The sequence below is a fragment of the Sceloporus occidentalis genome, unplaced genomic scaffold, assembly GCF_023333645.1.
Source record: "Sceloporus occidentalis isolate IW3139 unplaced genomic scaffold, rSceOcc1.0.p SCAF_3, whole genome shotgun sequence".
NCBI classification, from domain to species: Eukaryota; Metazoa; Chordata; class Lepidosauria; order Squamata; family Phrynosomatidae; genus Sceloporus; species Sceloporus occidentalis.
The window spans coordinates 99,335,533-99,360,466 of record NW_028316983.1 but is presented as its reverse complement, the minus strand read 5'-3'; the positions used below and the strand labels follow the sequence as shown (position 1 = coordinate 99,360,466).

General features: G+C 35.6%; 1 protein-coding gene across 10 annotated transcripts in view; it reads left to right on the top strand.

Moving 5' to 3' along the window:
* ZNF644 (zinc finger protein 644) overlaps positions 1 to 24,670 on the top strand; it is a 66,296-nt gene extending 41,626 nt beyond the window's left edge. For 4 of the 10 annotated variants that reach the window (XM_089515571.1, XM_089515570.1, XM_089515569.1 and 1 more), the window contains 4 exons: positions 150 to 3,168; positions 3,361 to 3,966; positions 20,177 to 20,279; positions 22,417 to 24,670. In XM_089515571.1, coding sequence (XP_089371697.1) covers positions 186 to 3,168; positions 3,361 to 3,966; positions 20,177 to 20,279; positions 22,417 to 22,609 — 3,885 coding nt within the window. In that variant the 5' untranslated portion in view covers positions 150 to 185 and the 3' untranslated portion in view covers positions 22,610 to 24,670. The other 6 variants (XM_089515578.1, XM_089515576.1, XM_089515577.1 and 3 more) reach the window with 6 other exon arrangements.
* The last annotated feature ends 264 nt before the right edge of the window (positions 24,671 to 24,934 follow it).

Sequence of the window (24,934 nt, the reverse complement as noted above, 5' to 3'; positions counted from 1 at the left end):
ACACATCTTACAGTAAATGATCTTACAATGAATGTTCTTCATCTGGTCCAAGTTTAAACCTAAAACTTTTTTTAAATATGTATGTGTATAAACTGCCTTTCCTAGGAACCTATATCGAAAATCTAATAAATTTCTTTGTTTTATTTTAGCATAAATGTTCTTAATTGGCAGAGCAGATCAGCAATATGGATGAGACAGAGATCAATACTGAGACTGTTGGCGCTAAAGGACTGCTAGATGACAGCAGCTTCATGTCTGAAAAGAAGAGTGGCATTCCCAGATCACCAGAGAGTGAAACATCATTTCAGAAAGATATTTTAACTCTCCCTGAAGAGCTGTCAATGGACAAGTCTGAAAAAGCCTTAAGTGGAGGCCAGACTTCTATATTTATAAATACTGGTGCTCCTGCTGTTTCTAGTGAAAACTTTCTTCCACCAGCAGGAAATTCTGTTAATGGACCTGTTTCACACTCCACTTTAGCTAAGACTTCCATTATGAAAAAAGGCAGCATTTCATTAACCACTGCACAAACTGTGGGCCATCAAGCAGATTCTTGTTCATCTGTGACGGTGGTACATGATCTCCAGCTTTCCACAAAGACTTCATCCCAAAATTCAAATCAACACCAGGTTTTGTTTTTGTTGCCCGAAGCAGCACATGCTGAGAATCAGACACATTCCATGAAAAATCTACCTCCCTCTGAATCTGTTGCTTGTGACATACAGCCATCGATAGGAAAGAGCGTAAAATCAGACAGCACTTTAGTAACTCAAGTAGATGTATGTGAGGATAGCAAAATTTCCCTAGAAAAAGATGGTGGTAACAAATCATTAACAGGCACTTCCTCAGGTACAGGTGACTTCAGAACAGAAAGTGATGCAAACTGGGATCCACAAAAAGAGTTCATAGATTTTCTTATGACAAATGAAGAAACTGTAGAGAAGTCACCAGTTCAACCTAAAGTTGTACAGAAAAGGAGGAAAAGAAAAATGGATGTTAGTAAAATAACACGTTATACTGAGGACTGTTTTAATGAATCAAATTATATTGCTGACAGTTCAGAATCATTAGATGTTGAGTTTTTGGAGCAGAGTGAGAATTTACAAATAATAGAATCACAGAAATATTCATTAGCGAGAGTAAAGCCTGAATCAACAGATGAGGAATTGGAAGTTGTAGATGCCATCCAACAGTTGATTTATAATCCAAGTAATAAATGTGCAGATGAGACTTCTCCTGTTCACAGTAGCACTTTTCTTTCAAATACTCTGTTAAATAAATGTGAACAAGATGATTTAGAATCACCTTCTAATTTCAGTACTGATGAGCCATCATTTTATCCCTGTACAAAGTGCAATGTGAACTTTCGGGAAAAGAAGCACCTGCACAGGCACATGATGTATCACTTGGATGGCAATAGTCACTTTCGCCATTTAAATGTTCCGAGGCCTTATGCATGTAGGGAATGTGGCCGAACATTTCGAGACCGCAATTCCCTTCTTAAACATATGATAATTCATCAGGAAAGAAGACAGAAACTTATGGAAGAAATTCGTGAGTTGAAAGAACTTCAGGATGAGGGTAGGAGTGCACGATTACAGTGTCCACAATGTGTATTTGGTACCAATTGTCCGAAAACCTTTGTGCAGCATGCTAAAACCCACGAGAAAGATAAAAGGTACTATTGCTGTGAAGAATGTAACTTTATGGCAGTAACAGAGAGTGAACTTGAATGTCATCGGGGGATTGCTCATGCAACTGTGGTGAAATGTTCGTTGATTTCTACAGATATGTCCCAGAGAAAAATGCAGAAAAAGGCATTAGTGAAAAATTCCTATATGGAATCAGTAAAAAAATCAGTTGACTATATGTGCAAATTGTGTCCCTTTACTACATCAGCAAGAAGCATTTTAAAAAAACATATGGAATACTTGCATCCAGCATCATGCATAGATCCTTTTGGTAGCCGTTTTAGACTAGAAAAAAGAAAAAGTCACATGATAGATGAACCTTTAGGTTTTGGTAGCAGGACTAAACATTTTATCAAACACGCATCTGCCTTTCCAAAGACCTCTCTTTTAAAACAAGATATGAAACGACCATTTGGCTCTCCATTCCAGTCAAGTAACTTTGCAAAACTTCACAAGAGACCGCCGAGGATACAGAAGGCTCGGAAAAGCGTTGCACAGTCACCTGTAAGTGTGTATGGTCAAAACTCTGCAGACAAGCCTGTTTTGAGTAGAAATAGCACTGGCCAAAAATCTAGGCATTTGCATCATGCAGAAAAGCAAAAGGCTAGTATCAAAGCAAGCAGTAATTATTTATATAGCTACAAACCTGAAAAACATAGGATTAAAAAATCTAGCAGCCCTTATCTTTTACATTTAAAAAGGGAAGCTGCAAGATCTGTCAGGTCCTTACCTTTATTGTCTTCACATAATGCTCATAATAGATTTAATATGGATTCTCTTAACTATGATGCAAAAAGACCAGGAGTCTATAAAGATAAGCATGTAACTATAAAAAGATTGGTTAAAAGATCCAAAAGGGAAGGCTCTGTAACAAGAGATGATTTGGACAGTTATCCAGACTTTCTACATAAAATGACTGTTGTTGTTTTGCAGAAACTTGCTGGGAAAAAAGACAGCTATGAAACGGAGGATGAAAGTTCATGGGATAATATTGAACTGTATGATTACACTACACGGTCTGTGGAGGATGGCTCTTACAGTGATATTAATCAGGACCATGTAAACCTGTTCCCTTTATTTAAAGGTAAAATGGAAGAAGTTGGTGGTAAATCCTCTCTTAGATATGAGCAAAATGATGGATTTTATTTTGAGTATTATGAAGATGGAGAAGGTAGCAATTACCTGCATGATTTTGAAGACCCTCATAATTTAGAAAATATAGGCACAACATTGCCTAAGCATAATTCAGTTTTTCATTGGACTGACTTATCTCTTGAGAAAAAAAACTGTCCATATTGTCCAGCAACATTTGAAACTGGTGTTGGATTATCTAATCATGTCCGTGGGCATCTTCACAGAGCTGGGTTGAGCTACGAAGCCCGTCACGTTGTCTCACCTGAGCAGATTGCAACAAGTGATAAAATGCAACATTTCAAAAGAACTGTGACGGGGACCCCAGTTAAACGAGTTAGGAAAGGTGAGTTTTGGGGGGATTTTTTTAGTATGCTGTAAAGGGGATGTAGATTAAAATTAATATAATATTGACTTTATTATATCCTGTCTTCTGTGATATCATTTGTTTCCAGTCTTGAGCATTAATGTATACATTTTAAGCAGGCTGTATCCCTGATGTATGACAAATTGATAAATCAATCATTTTTCTTTGTAGCTATTGAGAAATCAGAAAGTTCTTCCGAACACACTTGCCAGCTCTGTGGAGGTTGGTTTGACACTAAAATTGGATTATCTAATCATGTGCGAGGACACCTAAAAAGGCTTGGTAAAACCAAATGGGATGCACACAAATCTCCAATCTGTGTTTTAAATGAGATGATGCAAAATGAAGAAAAATATGAAAAAATCCTGAAGGCATTGAACAGTCGGCGTGTTATTCCCAGACCATTTGTTGCTCAGAAACTTTCATCAAATGATGACTTTTTATCTCAAAATGTTATACCTCTTGAAGCATACCGCAATGGCCTAAAGACTGAAGATATATCAGTGTCTGCATCAGAGGAAGAAGGGCTGAGTTTCCTCAATGAATGTGATGAAGCAAAATCAGTACTACATGATGAAAAAAAGAATCAGTCACTTACACTGATAGAACTTTTGAAAAATAAAAGGCTGGGAGAAGAAAGAAATCCTGATACCTCTCCACAAAAGATCCATAGTCAAACTGCAAGAAAGAGGTTTGTTCAAAAATGTGTTCTTCCATTAGATGAAGACAGTCCTTTGATGTATCAGCCCCAAAAAATGGACTTGACGTTACAGTCAGGTAAGAGATTTGTTTATAGCTAGGTTTACTACTTTATTACAATTGCAATAACTGAAAATTGTTACTGCGTATTCGTATTTTCAATATTTGAAAATCTTAATGGAATTGAAATTTTTTCTTTACAAAGTTCCAGGCCATAGAATATTAATGAAATCAGTCTTTCATGTGAACACATCCTTAGTTTCGTACATGCAGATTTATGCCGGAATAGGAGATAGCTTTTGCTCTGTAGTGGTTAAGGATATATATAAGCAAGAGGCATCTGAACAACTACTAAATATGATGCCGGTTTGCATAACTAACATATTTGGGGGACCTCCTCATCTTTCCAGTGACTGTGGATGTGTAATTTGTAATTTTGTTAGAATTTTTGTTTTACTTAGAGTAAGACTATAAACACTTACCTATATTAATGCATGCCTCATTGGTTCACTGAATCTGTGGTCTAATCTACTCTAGGTTATGTCTGTCATTTCAAAGTAACTGTAAGCCACAATCCTGTTGCCTTCAGGATCACACCACAATATACATTTAAAAAAATGTATTGGTGGAAGATTTTCTTAGGAATCAAACATAATATTGTCATCAATTTTATTGTTTAGACCACTTACATCATATCTACAGCATTATTCTTTAGAATCTTCCTTCAAGATGTCATTTAATCTTGACTGTCTTGGATTGAGGCAGCTCAACTGGAAACCTTTGACAATATTTCTGTAGCAGTCTTGTAACTATCATTCCTCAGTCTAGTTTGAATAAATGTTTTTTGTACTATAGTCTGCTGAAAGTGCATGATCTTGTTTTACAAATGTCATTTTGCTGGGTGTTTTTTTTGGCGGGGGGGTAGTTTGGTATAGCAATTGTACTGCAGTTCAGCTCTTAATCACTACGAGTTTTACACAATCAGAAGATTAATGGAATGGACCTTTTGCTTTGTTATACCACTTCAAATTGGAGGTGTGGGATTAATTTTTAATTTAGTTTTTCATCTGGGAATTGTGAGGGTTTTTTAAAAAAACTTGAGAGATGGGGTATTCAAACATTTGATTCTGCATTCGTAATTTGGTTGTATAGTATAGCATCTGATATAGCGCATGGTATTTTGTTGACTCTGTTCCAGCTTTTATTTTCTTCAGTTGGGTACCTCGCCTTTACACCAAATCCTTTTTGAAATGACTATGAAGGACTTAAAAAGATCAGCTAACACGGCATTTATAAAAATGTATGCTAGGATATTTAATAAGTTCCTTTAAAATATGAGACTTCCTTGTTACAAAGCTTATCTCTTGAATAATCTTGGACAATTTCATAATCTTGAGAGACAATGCTGAGCTATATAGCTTTGCTAAATATAAAGTGTTTTGCTGCTTTGTGTTAGTGACGCTTAATGTTAGGTGGCATATCATCTAGGTTTCACTTAAATATAAAATGCTACTTGCTTAATAGTAACAGTTCTAAATAGGGCCCTTAAGCTAATTGTGATTAGCATAGGATTTGACAATTAACTCACTGCTGCTTCAGTTACTAAAACTACTTAAGCCTGTCTCAAGCATTACTGTGTTGTATCTCTCCACACCCCACACTTGAAATGCAACCTCACTTTTAGTGTATGGTTATTCCTAAGTATATATTTAAAAATCCCCTTTTGAACTGCTGACTGACAAGCGTTTCCTTTTGATAACAAGACTTTCTGCCCCCTACTAACCCTTCCCCCTTCCAGTGTATTATAGGAAACATGAAGTTGTTGACTGTTTTCCAGGACTAGTCTATATGAAGACAGTGAAAACTTTTGTGTGTTCATGGAACCAAAGTACAGAAGAAACTATTTGTAGTGGTTTCTTTGTATGATGGTGTTTGGTATTGTTCCGCTGTGTGCTCTTTTCCGTGGTAACTAAGATGTTTGTTGATCATTTATTTAGCACAAAGTTTTTTTTGCAAAAACTACAATTCATTAACTTTTAGTATTGATTGCGCATTCAGAGTAATGAAGATAAAATGCACTGAATAAAATGTTTTGTCTAACAGCTGTGCAGTAGTGTGTTTTACCACCTTTTTCTCCCAGCCTTCATCAGTAACTTAATTTAGTATTGAACCTTTTACAATGTTGTGGATAAAACACTTTAATTACCACTTTGTCAACTAGGCACCCTACTTTTCTTCACTGGGAACATTGCAAGTTTGAAACTTCTCAACAGAATTGTGCTATTCAAATTCCAGAATTATATTTTGAGGTTAGGAACTAATCTGTGTAATGTGAAGGTTATCAGAAAAGTGATAATAGGTGTTAAATTCAAGAAGATTAGGGATTTGAATCACACCTTCCAGGTTTTTTTTAAAGCCAAAAACGTGTTTGCTGCTAAATGCCACAGATGAAAATAATAGCCATGAGTTTGGAACCTTCTAGTGTATGAAGCAATTGCTATGATGCAGTGAACATACTTCAAGCTACTTTTAATACCAAATTTTTCAGAACGCTTTGAGAGTTTCACTTTTAAAGCTAGAACTGGATTATAGTTTTCTTTTGAATGATAGGTATGCCTGTGAAGCTTAGAACGTGTGTGCATTGCAATACGGCGTTTACAAGTGCTGTTAGCCTGTCCAACCACTTACGCGCTTATGCACGAAAGAAGAGTGCTGGACTTTTGACTGGGACAGGTACGTTTGTTACAGATGTAAAATCAAGTCTGTCTGTATACGTTTTCCACATCAGACTTGAACAATTCATATGCTAATTTAATTTACATTTGAAATCCTCTGAAACAAAAGTTAAACTTGACACACAGAACTTTAGCAACTAGTAAACATTTGTTGCTATTGTCCATTTTTTCATGCCTGATTTTTATTTTCATATTTTTTTTGATCCAGCATTATTTTCGTGTATGCAAACAACTGAGAGCTGAATGCTCTTTGTTTTGTTTTCTGGTTAAATGCAAAAGGAGCTGCTTTTTAATGAGAGGGATTTCCCAGCTTAGAAGAATCTATTCCCGCCCCCCGCCCCCACTAATTCATTATTACAACTTGTTTCTTAGACAAACTGAAACCTAAGTAGGAAATCCGCGTATGCTCATGCCCCATTGCTAATAATGGGGTGTGTTCTCACGCCACAGGTGCATACACCATTTCTTTGTCACATGGCTTCAGCGTAAGCTTGAAGCCGTATATAGTGCTCCTGCTTATAGTGCAGGTGCACTGTAATGTGATTTGTCCAGTTTCTAGCAGATCTAGCTGATGCTTCTTCTTCCATATTTATTGCGACTTTTTCTAGTTTGGGACTTTTACGTTGTTAAATAGATAGTAACACCAATAGGATGTGTGTGTTTTTTTGGATACTGTATATTGTGATGTAGATTTTGACTATACTGAGATCCTATGTGAAATAGATAGCAGTAGTATAACTGCAATAGTCCATGGCAGGAACGGAAACAAGATGCTTAGAAGATGTCATCAGCATACTAGAGTTCATGAAGTATTGAAGTACTTTGGAACTGAAGTAGTCAAGTTTGCAATATATAAACACCTGCCCTCCCTAGAGAGAAAGTGTAAAATCACAACATTGCAATGGTCTGTGGAGCTAAGTTGGCTTAGCTGTAATTGTGTTGTTGAAGTGACTTGTAGAAACCACTTATCGACTAAGCCATTAAAACCAGTAGATTAGATTGATTACTACTGTATGCTTCACAGAAGACCAAACTAGGTTGTTACCGGTCTCTTAGTTTAAAATCCTGGTTTAATTCGTGTTTTTAATTTTTCTCAGCTCTCTTGATTTTTCTGCTGATTTGAGTGGTATATTTGAGCAGATTTATATCATTATTCTGTGAATAAAGGGTAATGCAGGCATGCTTATCAAATTTGCAGATGACACCAAATTAGGAGGAATAGCTAATACCCCAGAAGGCAGGATCATAATTAAAATGACCTTAATATTTTAGAAACCTGGGCCAAAACTACCAAATTGAATTTCAACATGGAGAAATGTAAGGTACTGCACTTAGGGTGAAAAAAAATGAAATGCACAGATATAGGATGGAGGACACCTGGCTGAATGAGACTACATGTGAAAGGGATCTAGGAGTCCTAGTAGACGACAAGTTAAACATGAATCGGCAGTGTGATGCTGCATCTAAAGTAGCCAATGCGATTCTATCCTGCATCAATAGAAATATAGTGTCTAGGTCAAAGAGAAGTAATAGTGCCACTCTATTCTGCTTTGGTCAGGCCCCACCTGGAATACTGTGTCAAATTCTGGGCACCACAATTCAAAAAGGATGTTGACAAGCTGAAGCGTGTCCAAAGGAGAGCAACTAAAATGGAAACCATGCCCTATGAGGAACGACTAAGGGAGCTGGGGATGTTTAGCCTGGAGAAGAGAAGGTTAAGAGGTGACAGGATAGCCCTGTTTAAATATTTTAAGGGATGTCATATTGAGGAGGGAGCAAGCTTGTTTTCTGCTGCTCCAGAGAACAGAACCTGGAACAATGGATGCAAGCTCCAGGAAAAGAGATTCCACCTCAACATTAGGAGGAACTTCCTGACAGTAAGAACTGTTTGACAGTGGAACACACTCCCTTGGAGGAGAGTGGTGGCGTCTCCATCTTTAGAGGTCTTTAAACAGAGGCTGGATGGCCATCTGTCAAGAGTGCTTTGATTGTGTGTTCCTTCATGGCAGAAAGGGGTTGAATTGCATGGTCCTGGTGGTTACTTAGAACTATATGATTCTATTATTCAGATTTTTGCCTTGTCCACATTCCATTTGTAGTTAAACAACTTGGAACTGCTATTTGTTATGAAGTTAAATGTAGGCAAATTGATTCTTGGTGACTATAATGCTTCTGATCTTTAATGAAACCAAAAACTTTCATACATAGTTAGGTGGATAGATTGTATTTTCCCCAACTATAACCATGATTATATTGACACAGACGCTAACCCAGATGAATGTAACAGTAACAAACCTCAAAGCTTGATTTAAACTTCTGGTTAAATGCAAATCTTGGTTAGTGTCTCCCAATATTTATGTCTGCACTAATGAGATTAATTTAAGCAAGATTTAGCTGTAGTACTGGAGAGCTTGGTTTAAGTACAACCTGTTTCTGATTTTTTAAGGCTGACTTAGACCCTCCAAGTGTTTTCACTTCCATCTTCCATTATACCTTACCATTGTCCATCATGGCTGGGCCAAATTGAAATGGAAATATAATGTATCTGGAGGGCACCAACATGCCACATAGTACATTAAAAGGTCTTATAAAAACATTGTCTTATAAAAACACTGAATGATAAAAACATATAATCATTACTATTTAGTCCTTAGAACTATGACATACTAGATTTGTATTAAATTATGTTTGATCATCAGACTTTCAGATGGATAGAATTTCAAAATGAGTAGAAATGCTTTAAATTTATTGTTTATCCTTATAATTTTCATATTACTGTAATCGGATAGAAAAGCCTAGATAAGTTAAAAATTGTATTAAACTACTATCGTCCTAGGGATAGAGAACCTGTGGCCCCTCAGGAGTTGCAGTTTAACAGTATCTAGAGAGCCACAGGTTCTCACCTGTTTTATAGATTGTCTGCAAACTCAGGAGACTATAGCAGGTCTTGATGCAATTTTGTTTGAAAGATTGAAAGCAGAAACTATTTCCCCCCTTTTTTATGAAGCAGAAATAAATATTTCTATTTCTGCCATTTTTTCTGTGTACATTTAAAAACAGATTCCTGTAGTGTGAGAATCCATTGTAAATAACTTCGGTTTCCTTTCCTCTGTTTCCCTAGAAGAAATAGCTATATTTAAGAAAGAAATGGTTTTACTAAAATTATTCTATTGTTGTAAAAATGTAGTGTCCGGTATTCAAAGGTTATTTTAGTATAATACATAATTCTTTTTCATCCTTTCATCTTTATATTTAAATACCTTGTACTACTATTTTTTGTTTTTTTAAATATATTTTTAGAGAAATTGCCACATCACAAATTCCTTTGAGTGCTTCTCTCAATTTCTTGCCCTAGTTACATAATTGAATTCACAAATGACCTTTATTTTTTATGTGACAATTGCTGTGGGACCTTTTGTATTTTGCATTGGAATAAAAGCAGAAAAAAATGATGAACTGTTAAAGTCATTGAGGCTGAAAGGATATTTTTCCCAGGCTACATTAGCTTCTGGGCAAGACATTGGCATTTTTCACTACTCTCCCTTTGTTTATTTAGTGGCTTGTTTAAGACTGATTGTCAGCTTAGTCTAATGGTTAGATACAGATACTACAGATAAAACAGTAAGATGTTTGAAGACGTTGATACCCATTGTAAGATTAGGACACTTCACTCCTCCTAAACAGCTCCTTAAGCAATTACAGTGAATATTGCATTGCTGCTTGGTATTGGAAATGGTAGACAGAATGAGTTGCTTCCACTTGATGTCCCTTATATCAGTTGATTATCTTATCTTTGTCAGTCATTTCCAGCTTCATGTCATGCCAAATTTAAGACACCCTAGTGTAATTACAGAATAGCCTAATAATTAATAATCACTGTTTTTTATAATTGGTTGTAATAGCGGCATTTCATTTTGATACATATTAAGTTTAAGATGTACTTAGTTGTTTTTCAGTATGGACACTCATCTTATTTCAAACAAAACTCTTAAAATTGAAGTTTAGGTCTTCCTATGAACTTGAGAAAATTTGTTTTTGTTTTTAGAAAAAACAATGGGGAGAAGATCATTGGTCATCTTGCAAAACATTTCCTATATTAAATAATACAGTGAGCCCTCTGTATCATCTAGGGTTTGTTTGCAAGGATCTCCATGAATACCAAAATCTGTGGATGCTCAAGTCCCATGTCTCTGTGTGAATATTTTTGAACCATAGTGAGCTTATTACTCCATGGATGATGAATCTGTGGATGTGGAGGACCAAATATACATACTTTATAAAGTACTACTGGAAGCCAAGGGGTAGCAAGAATAAGTACTAATGTGCAAAATCATTAGGTAATTGGATCCCAAATAAATATTTACTACTTAGTTCTTCATTGTGTTTGCTTCTTTAATCTACTATTACTTAACGTTTGCAGTTAATATACAAGATGGGTCTTCATTTTTCATCTCATAGTGAATCATCATATCAATTCTAGAATTCAAAGGAAATGTTAGTCCAGTTCATGTGACAAACTTTAGGAACTTTAAGGACCTCTTCACAAATATATAATTGAAGATAAACATGTTCAATCATTTTGCCATTTGATTGAATTTTGGGTAATAATAATGCATTGAACTGATATGTTGAGGAGATGTATTTGCTGCAATTAAGTGTGCTTGTTTTTTTGTTGCCCTTTATTAATTTACAGCGTAAGATCCGAAATTTGTCTGAATACCAAAACCAGAGGAGTAAAAAACAAAGAAACAAAACAAAACCAAAAACATCCCAAAAACAAAAACAGATGTGGATACTGTAATGGAGATGCAAGTAATGTAATTAATGATATTAGGAAAGAATTCAGTTGTTAGCGATGACCACAGTGACACCTAAAAGTAATGTTAATGCTTATTCTGTAAATCACAGCTTGTAGTGTGTGTTATTTAGTTTAAGTATGAGAAATATTTACTTGCAGATGAAAAATTAATTCACATTCTAGATTTTTCGAGAAATTTTAGACTTTGCCAACTGAATTCCAATATTTTTTTTTGTCAAATTGCATGGTTTCTTTAAAATTCTACACTGTTACAGTTTGGGAACTAACTTTCTTCTTATATGTTTTGGATAAAGTGTCTCATTCAGTGATGGTTCTCTAGCAAGTTATCATCAGTCTGGTATATTTAGGCTTGGCAGGGAGGCTTCTCTTATTCTCTCAGATCTTCATCTCCTGAGATCTTCCCCTACTTCTTCACTTACTCTTTGCTGTGCCTCTTAGAATTTCTTCTCTAACAGTCAAGCATTTACCCTTCGATTTTCCTTCACTTTTCTTGTTTTGTCTTTACATCTTTGTTGCCTTCAAGCAAGAAAAGCTACTTGCTTCCATTTATCTCGGCTTCAGTGGGCTGTAGTCTTACAGTTGCTTTCCGTTTTGATGTAATAAGAGAGATTAAGACCAGGTGACAACCAGTGCACAATATTTCAGTCAACAAAAAACAAAACAAAACAAAAAACAAGTACCTTGTTTCATATAATTACTGTGTTTAGATACTGAGCTATTGCTTTTGTGACAAATGCCTTGTATATGAGTTTGGCAAAATTAAGTAAATGCAGTATCCACATCCTTCACCCGTGGCTAATTTGTACAGTATTTCGTAAGGTGCTGATAAGTACTCGGTATACCAGTTTTTGTGTCATGGCAACACATGCTTTAGATTTAATAGAGAATAGAGAATTTAATTTTTAGAGAAAACATATTGAAGACCATAGATTACATGAGTGCCTAAAGTAGCACCTTTATGCTGATTTGTCTATACAGTCTGTTAAAATAGTCACATATATTCCCAATAATGGCAGTAATACCATAACGTTAGTGCTAAGATAGTTAACCTAAGAAGATTAATGGAAGTAAATATTATAGCCCCTTCTCCATTCCCTGGCAGGGAGTTTCCTGCATCCCAAAAAACTAATCTAGATAGTGAGATTGCTTGGGTCTTTTGAGGAGAGGAGGAATTGACTCAAACTAGATCTTATCTCAGGTGATTCTAGCTACCCTCAGCAGCTCCCTACACTATCCTTGTTCTTCACAAGGGAGTCCTGACTTTTTGGAGAGTTTTGGAGGCGAGACTTCACTTTTCTGGACTAAGCTAATATAGGATCCAAGTCTGTGTCAGTACAGATATTTCTGCATAATGAAACACCCACCAAACTCTCTTAAGACTCTGGTATAGGTTACTTGAAGAACAGCATCTCCCTGTATGAGCCTGCTTGTGTCTTGAGATGCTCTGGTGGGAACAAGAGAGTCTTCTTGGTGGTTGGTTTCAGGCTTTTGAACTCCCTTCCTAGAGAGTTTATACTGGTGCCCGTCCTTGCTATCCTATTTATAGGCAACTGCAAACCTTTTTATTTTATCAAGCCTTTAAGGACTGAATTCTTAGAGGGAAAGGACTTTTGTGTGGTGTGTTGTTTGTTCTTTTATTCTTTACTTTTAATTTTATGAATAATTTAATTATATTTTAACTTTTGTCTGCTGTAAAATTTTAGCTGAATCTGTTTTAACTTTTGTAGGTTACCTTGAGACTCACACTGGGATAAAGGTGGGATATAAATAAATATAGTAAGAATAGGACAATAGCTAAGTCTAAATTCTGCATTCTAGACTTAAGAATGTGAAACTTGACTACCAAACTTGTTATTCTCTCTTTTAGCCCAGGAGCCAGGAGAAAAATTCTTAACATACATGATGGATAATGCTGCTTGTGTGCTTTAGCAAAGTCTGAACCCCAGGAAATAGAAAAGAGGTGGTAGATCTCCAGCAATAATGCAGCAATAACATGGCTTTGTTTGTAATTCCATTTGGGTTTATGTATTATGCAGGTCCATCTTGAAAGGCAATGAAGCATGGCTGGGCAACTGCAGTGGCTCCAGGACCCCATTTTCTGCCCATACGGTGCTCTGGGAGCTGCATAGACTGCCAAAATGCCAAACAATAATAGGTTTTTTTTTAAAAAAAATCCAGATGAGTGGAGTGCCTACCTCTAGTTGTGAGAAACTTTTTAAAGAAAATGTAAAACATTGTGGAAAGTGGTCCTGCAGCCTACTGAATTACTGTTTCTGTAAAATTCCAAGAAACACAATTTATCCTTTTTTGTGACAAGAAAGCGGTAGATGTGGAAAGGCTGCAAAAAGAACCTTGTAGGGCTGCACTTTGCTCACCCTTGCAGTAATGTAAAGCAACTTCTAGAGTTTTTGTATGATCACCCATCCCACTGCTGTGGTGTCTTTTGTGAATTCTCACAGCATCACTTCTGGAATAGTGCTTTGTTTGAATGCTAGGCAGAAAGTACTGCCACCATGAAAATGATACCCAAAATATATTTAAATTAATAAGAGACAGGTACTGTGTACTTCAAGTTAAAGGTCAGGGCACCTCGATCCAGGTAAATGTTAGGAAGAGTTCTGTGTAGAGGTGCAGCAAGGTGAAACACTGCAGGGTGTTTGTTTTTTAATGCTGTGTTGGTCATTTGCTGCTGGCACTGAAACCCTAGTACTGCCACTTGTATAAAATCTCACAGACTGGTTCATCTGCTTACACAAACTCACAGCAGGTCCTAAAAAAAACCACATTGCAAAGCCGCTACTACTGCCAGAGCTATAGTCTTTACTTCTTCAATGCTGCTATGTTGCTTCCCCCCCTTTTTAAATCATTTATTTATTTTGTAAATACTGATCTCCTCCATAATGATGCGGCTCTATTGTTTACATTGTATTATTTCGATACACTACATTTAAAATAGTATTGTATTATTTTAATATTTTTACACTGCCCTGGTTTCCACAACATCATAGCATGTTTTCAGATTGCTTTAAGTATATCCTAGTTTCCAGGACAGTGGCCTCTATGAGATACCGCAGTGTTATATCTGGTGGATAGCATTGTTGGGGGGCAAATCACTTTCAAGTAGGGCACTCCCATACAAACAATGCCCAATGTAAACAGAAATTAATAGATTTTTAGAGGTGGGTAACCCACAATGAACTTTAAGCTGCTCCAAGCCATACCCCCAATACCAGGGGGTATCCTTTTGTTGTTACATTATCATGTCTGGCCCAACTGTTTGTTCTGGTGAGGACACTGTCAGGCATGCCGGCCCATGCCTTCCAGGTGTTATATGACCCATTTTTCGCTGGAAAAGGCATAAAATTAGCCTGGGGCACATTCTACGTTGTTCCAGATGTCACAGCTGCATCACTGACAGTATCCTAACACATGTCCCTGACAATGTTGTGGTACTACTCGAAAGGGTTTCAGTAGATTTGCATGACAGGAATGGTTGATTGTGCAAAGTCAGTGGCGCAAAGTATAATCTCTTTCCAAGAAGGTCACAGTCCTACCAATACTGATAGCTTTCAAACAGCACAGTGCAGAAATAATAGCATTGCAGACAAGTACAGAGAAAGGTTTTTCAGCAGCATACAGGTTTATTTGAACCTGCTGCTTGAGACTTAGAGAAGAAAGCTGTTTCCCAATGGCAAGTGGGCAAATTAGCAGTATAGGATAAGTGCTATTAATCGGCATGTTAACTATTGGATGAAATTTATCTGTGCAGATGCTACAGCACCATTCTTAATCAAACTGTTTCTTCTCACCATGAAGAAAAGTGTTTTCAGGAATTATTTACAGAAACTTCTGCAGTTAATGATATAATTTAATTATAACGATGTATGTTTCACAGAGTGAATTTATGCAATAAACAGAGCAACTATCTAGGTTTCTAACTGAAATTTATCCATTAAACAGGTACATGAACATGATCATGTTTACATCCCATACAGTTTTGATTTTTGAACAGAATTAAGAAATCTAGGGGGATGGAATGTGTATTTAATGTTTGGTACTGTTATCAGTGATGGCTTCCCAATAATTTTTCAGAGATGGAATGTTGTATTGCATATTTACTTTAATGTTGCATTGCATATTCACATTGCATATTTACTGGTTTATTTAAGATGTATTATAGGATTTCACATTACATTCTGAACATGCTTAATGCTTGTTTTGTCTGTCTTTATTTTTTTAGAACAATAAATGCACATTTACCTATGTATTTATTTATGATGTTGCAGAATTTCATGTTACACTGCTGACATGCAATGCCTATATACATCCAGTGTAAATTTGTCATCAAATTATATTAGGACATTAAGTAGTCATTTCAAACATTCTATCAGTGCAGAGAATTTTTCAAAATGTTAAAATAGGAGGAGGTGCTAGATCCACACCACAAAATATTTAGGCATTGTGTCATGGTAGATTTTTTATACTCCTATCCCAGAGTGTCTGATTTGGTCAGCTATCATGACTTAATTAAATTAAATATTTAAAATATTTAAATCCCTATTTTATGTAAAATGATGGCTTGCAGTATAAAAGAATATTAATATACAGTCAACTTTTCTTCAAGTATGCAGGCAGCTGTGACTGAAAAAAGATGCAGTGCTCCAACTGGTACTGGTTTGCACAGTGACCTTATGGGAAATCTGCCCCTTTTGTATGGTGTAGCCCCTTTGCTGGAGCACCTCCTCTTGAGCAACTAGATAGTGGTTGAGTTATGTAACCATTATTATTATTATTATTATTATTATTATTATTATTATTATTAAACTTTATTTCTAAAGCGCTGTAATTATACCCTTCCCTACAATTACTGCACTGAAGTGCACTTATAAGAGTTAATTACAGTAATGTAACAATTTTACAATTACAGTCAGCCCTCCGTATCCATGGATTTTTTTATCTACTGATTCAAGCATCCATGGTTTGATGATGATGATGATGATGATGATGATGATGATGATGATGATAATACAATTTTATTTTTATCCCTGCTCTCCCACAGGATCGAGGCAGCTTACAACAACAATAAATTTGAAAAAGCAAAGCTTGATTTTGCCATTTTATGTAAGGGGCACCATCTTACTATGTCATTCAAACAAAAATCCACCCAGCAGTGATGCCTTTATTGGCCAACTGAAATGCACAATGTACTTGTTGCAAGCTTTTGAAGCTCCACTCCACAGGGGGTCCTGGAACCAAACCGCAGTGGATACCAAGGGCCCACTGTATTCATTTAATAAATAAATGCTTCATTTTTTAATAAATAAAGTTAACAGTAACAATCACAGATCAGTAGACTTCATCACTTCTAATAACTACATTACTGCCAAGATTCAGCTCACTCTCTAAATTATGGCTGAATGAAATTAATAAAAATAAATAGTTTATTTTTAAAAAACCCAATGTTTAAATTTAAATTAGATTTTTAAAGTTTAAACTGAATTTCTTTTTCCCGTTTTTCTTTTTTCTTTTTTTGCTTTAAAAGTTAGTGAGCCCAAGATCAAATGTGTCATCATGAATACTAATTATCCAACTTCTCATTACATTCTGTGAGTAGTTTCTGGAGATGAGAAATAATTTCTGGGAATGAAAATAAAAATCAGTCCTGTTCTGTGTGTAGAGAAAGTCAATGAACAAAAGATTTTGGAGGGAGGGAATAGATCTGAACAAGGAGGAGGAGTCTGGATATAGTGTCTGAGAAGCTGATTAAATCATCATTTCTAACACTTCTCCAAAGAGTTTAATTTCAATAACAATTTAAATCACTTATGAGAAAGATTCCATTCAATCATTGTTTTCAGTACAAGCACATAATTGTTTATAACCTTAATTCATATTTAGATATATGTTTAATCAGCTCACTAAGACCTTCTTGTACAGTAAGAAATTATTCTGATTTTTTTCCAGATTTATTTTCAGTCAATCAAAAACAGGGATTTTCTTTTACTGGGTCCATATCCTGCCCTAGCAAACTGTCCCAGGAAGCATCTGATGAAAATGTTTTATCCAGTGGGTGGTTGGCAGCTAGACAGCTTGAGGTTCCTGGCCTCTTCAGCTTCAGCAAAAGAAGCTTCTTCAGATTTTATAATACACATGCATTCATAATGTATATAAGACTGATCTGATACTCTTAGTAACTGAAGCCACAGAAAGGCTATGTTTTGAATTCTAGGAGACATTTTTTTAAAGGTAGTTTTGTTTATCATCACTTTAAAGCCAAGAGAGATGGGGACAATTTTGATTTGCTAATGTCTAGTCTGGAGAAAGGGTAGTGTGTAGAGTTCTATTCAACATGGCTGGATGTCTGTTCTAGTAGTGGGATTTCCCCCCACAAACCTCCTCTGAGAGCTGCAGGATTGTCAGTGAAATATTTGGGGTGTGGGATGGTGGGCCTGTAGAGAAGATGCAGGTCAATGTGAACTGGACTCTGAAAGCTTGATAGGGAGTCCACTGTAGCTGGGGGTGGGGGAACTCAAATCATCTCATGCAGCTTCGGGCACAATTGTCAGTTAATTTCTAGCTGTACTTTCCAGTCCTGTAGCTGTTAATTATATTAATCTTGTGGAAGTAAAACTGTCACATCATTTAATTGTAAGCACACTTTCTTGGCTACTAGTGGCTGTAATACTACCTGCAGTACTGGCATTTAACCACTACACCATCAGGACTCCTACCTGAATTTGACTTCATAATGCCTGAACATTTGGCAGTACCATATGGCATTGCATATTCTATAATAAAGTTCTAATATTTTGTCTTTAAGTCTTGCAAAGGCCAAGTACGAAGGATCATTAGGCTGCCTTTCTTATGCAGCAATAAAAGAAAATTCAGTCATCTGGTATTGTTAATATGCTATGGCAACAGTTTTCAGAGAATGGCACATCAGAGCTTCAAAAGTATTCTATCTCTGAGTAATCTGGAAGAAGTGATACCATTGAAACAAGTAGATGTTGTAGTCTGAAATCCTTAGAGCATTGTCTGTAGAGAGGTTTAATGCTTTGATATGAATTGGGAAGAGGGCTGAAAATTCTGTTTTGAAAGTTTGGTTTACATTGGGAAATCGAAGAAAAAGTGAGAATGAATCAATTAGTTCACATTAGAGTGATGTTCCTCTGTTGTTGGATATGCTGTCCAGATACGTAGCCTGATTGGTGTTCCTATCTCTGTAAGACAAACAAATGGGTATAGGTCCGGTCTAAAATGGTGCATCCTTTAGTTTCTGTCCATGTCAGTTCTTCAGATACTAACCAGAAAATATTGTTTGTGTGAATAGTGCCAATACCAAAACAATTCACATTATTGCAAGGTAATTTATGTGATGATGCCCAGTGTTTTGAGTGCATGCAACCCAGTCATTTCTGCTTTTCTGCTTTTCATTCTCCCTGTCATCTGCATGATGATAAGAAACACATTATCAGTCCCATCAGGCAGCATCCTGAATTTATGGATTTCTCTTTCTCTAAAAGTTGTATTGCTTAAAAGATTTTAAGGTACAGCGGAGTGTTTGTCATGAAGATTGGATTCTACCATATCTGTTTAGCTGAAGGAAGGTACTCTGAATATTGGTTTTGGAACAGGCAATTAGAAACTGCACACTGTTCTGCCTCATATCTTTCTCGTGTCATAAGTGCCATTTCAGAAGAAACCAGTTACATTGTGCTGAGAGTGTTTTATGTTGTTCTTGACATTCTTACTCTCTGAAACAGAGGTTTTACATTACACACAGCCTTACCTAGAAATTAGTAAGTAGAATTCATGCTTTATTTCCAATTCTTCTATACTACTGTTGCTCTTTGTGTGTGTGTGTGTGTGTGTGTGTGTGTGTAAGAGATTAAGAGAGAGATGGGGGAGTAGAATAAAAGAAACACCTCCTCAAATATCCATAATACATTTTTTCCCTATTTGAATACATTAGAACTTAAATAGTACATCCTTGCCAAAACAGAGTGTTCTTTTTCAGTTCTCTGCATTATCTTCCTTTGGTATCAGAAAAGAGTTCATTTTCCCTTGATACTAAATGAAAATAAACCACCAGCTGGTACAAGTTATTAACAATTCTATGGTAGCCTCATGCATATCTGATTTTATTGCACCTGATTAAGAAATATTCAACATTAACTATAGATGCTAATAATTGTTAAACTCTTTCATGAATGTAATAGTATTGTATCCAACATCATGAGACTCCTTTAGCATACAGAACAGAAAACACTTCAAAGTAATATATGCAAAAGTTGTAGTTGTGAAGTTTGTCAAAACTTACTTTACATTTAATCATTGATCCTTTTGTGTTATGGATGCATGATGAAAACAAACCTTGACATTTCAAATACAATGAAAAGCCTCGCTATTGATATAATTCATAAGCAATGCATGATGCTTGTTTGAACAGTTAGGTAGAATGACTTAATGGTATGAATATATTGTTTGATCATCAAAGTATACCTGTTGTAAAATGAAGCTTGGAACAGTAGGAGTCAAGCATGCAAGTTTATTTGTGCATGAATACGGTTCCCATACTTTAGTTTTAAGAATTCATAACTTGTATATTTTCAAGTTTTATAGTCCTCTATACAAAAATGTGAGAAAAATTATTTTCACTGTATTTCAGAGGAAAAAAAAGTATTCAGTACCTCTTTCTATATATAAATATATGTGAACTTTTTTCTCTTAATAGCCATAGATTGTAAGCAAAAAAAATCAAGATCAAGATCTGGGAGCAAGAAAAAAATTCTGCCATTACCTCATGGTGCTGATGAAGTTTACATACTCCGGTGCAGGTAAATGTGGGGTTATAATGGAATTATAATGGGTTATAATTTACATAATAGAATGTAAATAGCAGCGTTGCCAATTTCTGGGGGAATTCCCTGGAATCTGGGGGATTTAATTAATTTCTTTCCGGGGATTTTGGCTGAATATTCCAGTAAATATTGGGGAATTCTGGGGATTTTGGATTGTGGTAAAGCATTCCAGAAAATATCTTCAAGGCTTGTTGGCAACACTGGTAAATAGTTGGCCCAGTTATATTTGTTCAAATACTTGCATTCATCTTTTTTGTGTGTATGCTTGAAAAAATAAAAATAATAATTAGATTTAAGGTCTGTGTTTAGTGTTATAGGCCTTAATCCATTTTTAAGTCCAACTAGAAGAGAATGACGGAAGTAATTGTTGAATGTGCTAGCCAACACTTTCATAAATCGTTCCATCAACCAGTTTATACTATCAATTGGATGTTAGCAATGGTTTTAATTTGAAACATGATTTCATTTTGACATGGTTCTCCCATCCTTCATTATGAAAAATGACAGTTGAAAATTCACCCAATTATCTTTCTTCTTTTTTTTTTAAATGAATGTTTCAGAAAAATTGAGGCAGATGTAGTATTATTGTCCTTTGCAGATTGAAAAATCACTTTGACTTTAAGAACATTAATTGTATGCATAATGTGATTACAATATTGCAATTGTAATTTTGTTTAGTATAAAATTAAAACTTTTAGTATATTAAAAATATTTTTCATTTAAAAAGGTGCAAGCTGAATTCCTTTTTAATTTTTTTATGATTAGCACTACAAGGTCCTGAGTAGTGAGGAACCTGAGTGGTTTTGCATTTCTGTTAGGAGCAGGTGAAAAATAATACATGCATATTTTCAGTTTGGTCAATGACCAATAAAAATAAATAAATAAATAAACAGAAGACACTATCAAGAGTAGTAAAACATATGTTTTGTTTCTTTTAGTCTTCCATAGTGTAAAGCAGACAAAGTATTAAGTCCCATAAAAAGAACAGGGAAAACGATACCAGTGTCAGTAATTGCAGTGAAACATTTTATTCATCATTCTGATGATAATTATACCAAAATTGATTTTCCATTCCTCTGCCCCAACTTGAAGTTTTTCCTATATTTTGGGAAAGTAAGGCTTCTGAAAAATATAGGGAGGTGCTAGGTTTTGTTCTAAATTTTTCCGTTCTTTTATAATTAGAGAAGATATGTTTGAATTGAAATCCAGATATTTTTGAGTAACCTGTAAACCCCCCCCCTCCCCAAAATAAAATTGGAAATGTACTGGAGCACTGCATTAGCAATAGTCAGTGTTTCAAATTATAGTTGTGATTTTTGTTTTGTTTTTCATTGTCTCTGAGCTGTTCTGGGACCCTTTTTGACTGAGGAGCAGGTTAAATGTGCTAGTAATTAACAAGTAAAGAAATGCTTATTGTATGGTTGCGAGAAAGCACCTGGAAGTCCTGTTCTCGTTATTTACATTCTGCTATGAAGTTTCACAAGTACAAATTTTAGGACTCTCATGTGTCCCTTTCTTACTGGGCAGGGTACTGGTGTGTGCACTCTCACCCTGTTGGAACACTTCAACGGAGAGAGAGGATCTGGATTAGATGGTCAGGAAGGTACCATGTTCTTATTAGTGTGGTATAGCCTTGTTCCCTTATTATTTTTTCTTAGATGGGGAAAATGAAACTTGCATGTTCAAGCTCATACCAAGTAAGGGTCTTTTCCAGATTGTAGCAGGTTCATAGATGTAGCTTCATTCTAGATGTAGCCCTTATTCTAAGGCTTCCCCCAGTTTGAAGAGAAAACCCCCCACTTCATTTCCATCTTATCTCAGCTGCCCTGTTTTGAATATGTGCAAGGAGAAATGTTTTAGAGACGAAACGTTAACTATCACTGGTAAAGATCCATTAAAATGGTATTAAATGTATGAAGGTAGAATTGTAGACTTAAGTTTTATATGTACAGAGGTATTAGAGACTAGTAAAAAGTCGTTGGATGAATACTCAGGAGGTCTGTCACCACGAAAGCAGGATTGTGTAGTTATCTTGATACTCACAAAGTTAAAACACCTAAAGTTGTTTAACAGTGCTAATGTTCTTTGTTTGGATGATTTGAAAACTGCACAGGTTTTGTGGTCTGGTATTCCGAGGACCTTTGTCCGTTCAAGAAGACTGGATCAAGCACCTACAGCGCCACATTGTCAATGCAAATCTTCCTCGGACTGGGGCTGGCATGGTGGAAGTGACGTCACTGCTTAAAAAACCTGCCTCAATTTCTGAAACTTCCTTTTCTTTCCTGATGGCTGAAGCAGCTTCATAGAACATGGAAAACACTTCACACTGCATTGGATGTACATTTGAAATACTTTTGTTAGTTTTTTTTAAAGTTAAAAATAAATTATCCGTTTATAAAATCTAAAGCCAGAACATGGGGAGAAGAATGACAGTTAACATTCAGACAATTGAGTACTTAAAACAGTTACCGTAAGTAGTCTTTATATTTTATATAGGGTGGAAGATGTGTTTTTAAAGTTTACTATGGCTTTTTTGTCAATTACCGTGTTCACTATTGATACAAGCCCATCACATGTCAGCAGCCGTTTTTAAATTGTTGCACAGGGGTACTTAAGACAGGTTTTTTGAAATGAGAACATTCTTTACAGTGTTACCAGAATCAATGCTCTGTTTATTAAATAAACTGTTGCTTAGTAAAATATTATATTTTGTTTGTATGTATGTAGTGTTTTGTACAATACCAAGAAATGCTAATACAATTTACTCAGTTTAGGGCATTAAATATCATGTACTTCATAGTTCAAGAGACTGTTCCATTCAAATAGGGCAATTAGTACTATCTAGGTGTGTAAGTGTTTTTTAATCACACAAGACTCTTTTGTACTAAAAGTGGAGGGAAACTTGTTAAACAGATTTCTAAAAACTATGTACATAGTACTGGAAACTATTTGTGGTAAGGAAATATCCTTTACTTCACTTGCATTTCTCACAGACAATAAAATGGTGCATCCATGCTACCTCCAACTTTGTCAGCAGTAATGATATTTACCCTTTCCATCTGTTGCATCACTTATCCACAATTTTCTTTTATTATAAAACACCCCTTTGTTAACAAGTCTGTCTTTTTATGCTCTGCTTAAAGATATGAGTTGCTTACAAGGTATTTTGACCTCCTCTTTTTATTTAATACTGTAGAAATGTACTAAAGCATTGCTCACTACATGGATTAGTCTAGATTTGTCATATTTCAATTGTTTAAAAATCATGACATCATTTGACGCAAATAGAAAAGTTTTTACAAATGAAGAGAATGTTTACAATTTGAATTTTAGAACTTGTTTTGGATGTAATTATATGTATGGAAACTGTAACACTATGCTCATGCTAAGGACCTATTTACAGAATTATTGAAATAAATGTGCTGTGAGGATGGAAAACTATGGTGCAGGTGTCTTGGTCACAATATATTTTGGCTGTTAACAAAATGTCACTTTTCACAACAACTAAGCAAGTTCCTCTTTGAAAACTGGTTCTGTAATGCAAGTACTGTTTCATTTTATTCATGTAGGGTGACTAATACTGTAGTTAAGCCAAGGAAATGCATTGATATTGTTTTGCGTGTAAATAAAGTTATAAAAGCAGTTGAGATGTGAGGAGAATTTTGGTGGAGAATATACATACCTCACAGCCAGTGAAATTGCTTTCCTCATGGTATATCTCCTTACCAAGAATATATCTCTAAATAAAAAGGTTAAAAGAAAACATCGAAGCGTCTGTAATGTGAAGTATTTATTTTGCAGTGTGTGTGAGATACAAAAAAGTCTCTTTTATTTTAAGTACTATGAAGAATCTCAAGAAGAGTAATTTGGGCAAAATGTGATATTAATTCACAGTTGAAATGTATCTGCCGTTATTATGTACAGTGATTTGATTCCAGACTTAATCATGTTTTGAATAGATCAGTTGAAATAATTAGAATGTAAATTAATCATTACTAATTTGTTCCATTGAGTTGAATGGGTCTACCCTAAGCATGATTAAGTTTTAATTCAACCCAGATTTTGCAATGGTTTTAAGGCCTGACAGCGATACTTTATGTACTGCTACCATACATATCTGATTAATGGAAACTGTAGCATAGGCAAGTACTTTGCATGGGGACAATAAGTTTTTGTTCTGGCTGTGCAATGATACAACTTGCCAAAAAGGATAGTTTTATTTAGTAGAGCCAAGATGTATTTACTCTGGCAAATGGAAACTTGTTGCAGCCACTGATTCCTGTAGGGAAGCAAATGCTTTGTTTCTTGGGGACCTGGCTTCATCAAATCCCTGTATCATTCGTTCAGTGCGGTGCAAAAAAAAAAAAAAAAAAGAAAAGGAAAGGAAAGGGGAAAAAAGGCAGTAGCTCAATCAGTTACAGCCCTTTAAATAGCTTGATTATTGCATTTATGTGTTGCTCATCTAAGATGTATGGGTGGCATATGTAGGCTAGTCCCATTTTAGCCTTACAACAACCCCTTTTGGCAGGCTCTAAGAGTGAATGAGCTTCTATAGCTTGAATCCCTAACTTTTGAAGACCAGCACTCCCAGTGTGCCATCTACTACATCACATTGGCTCTCATATCTATGG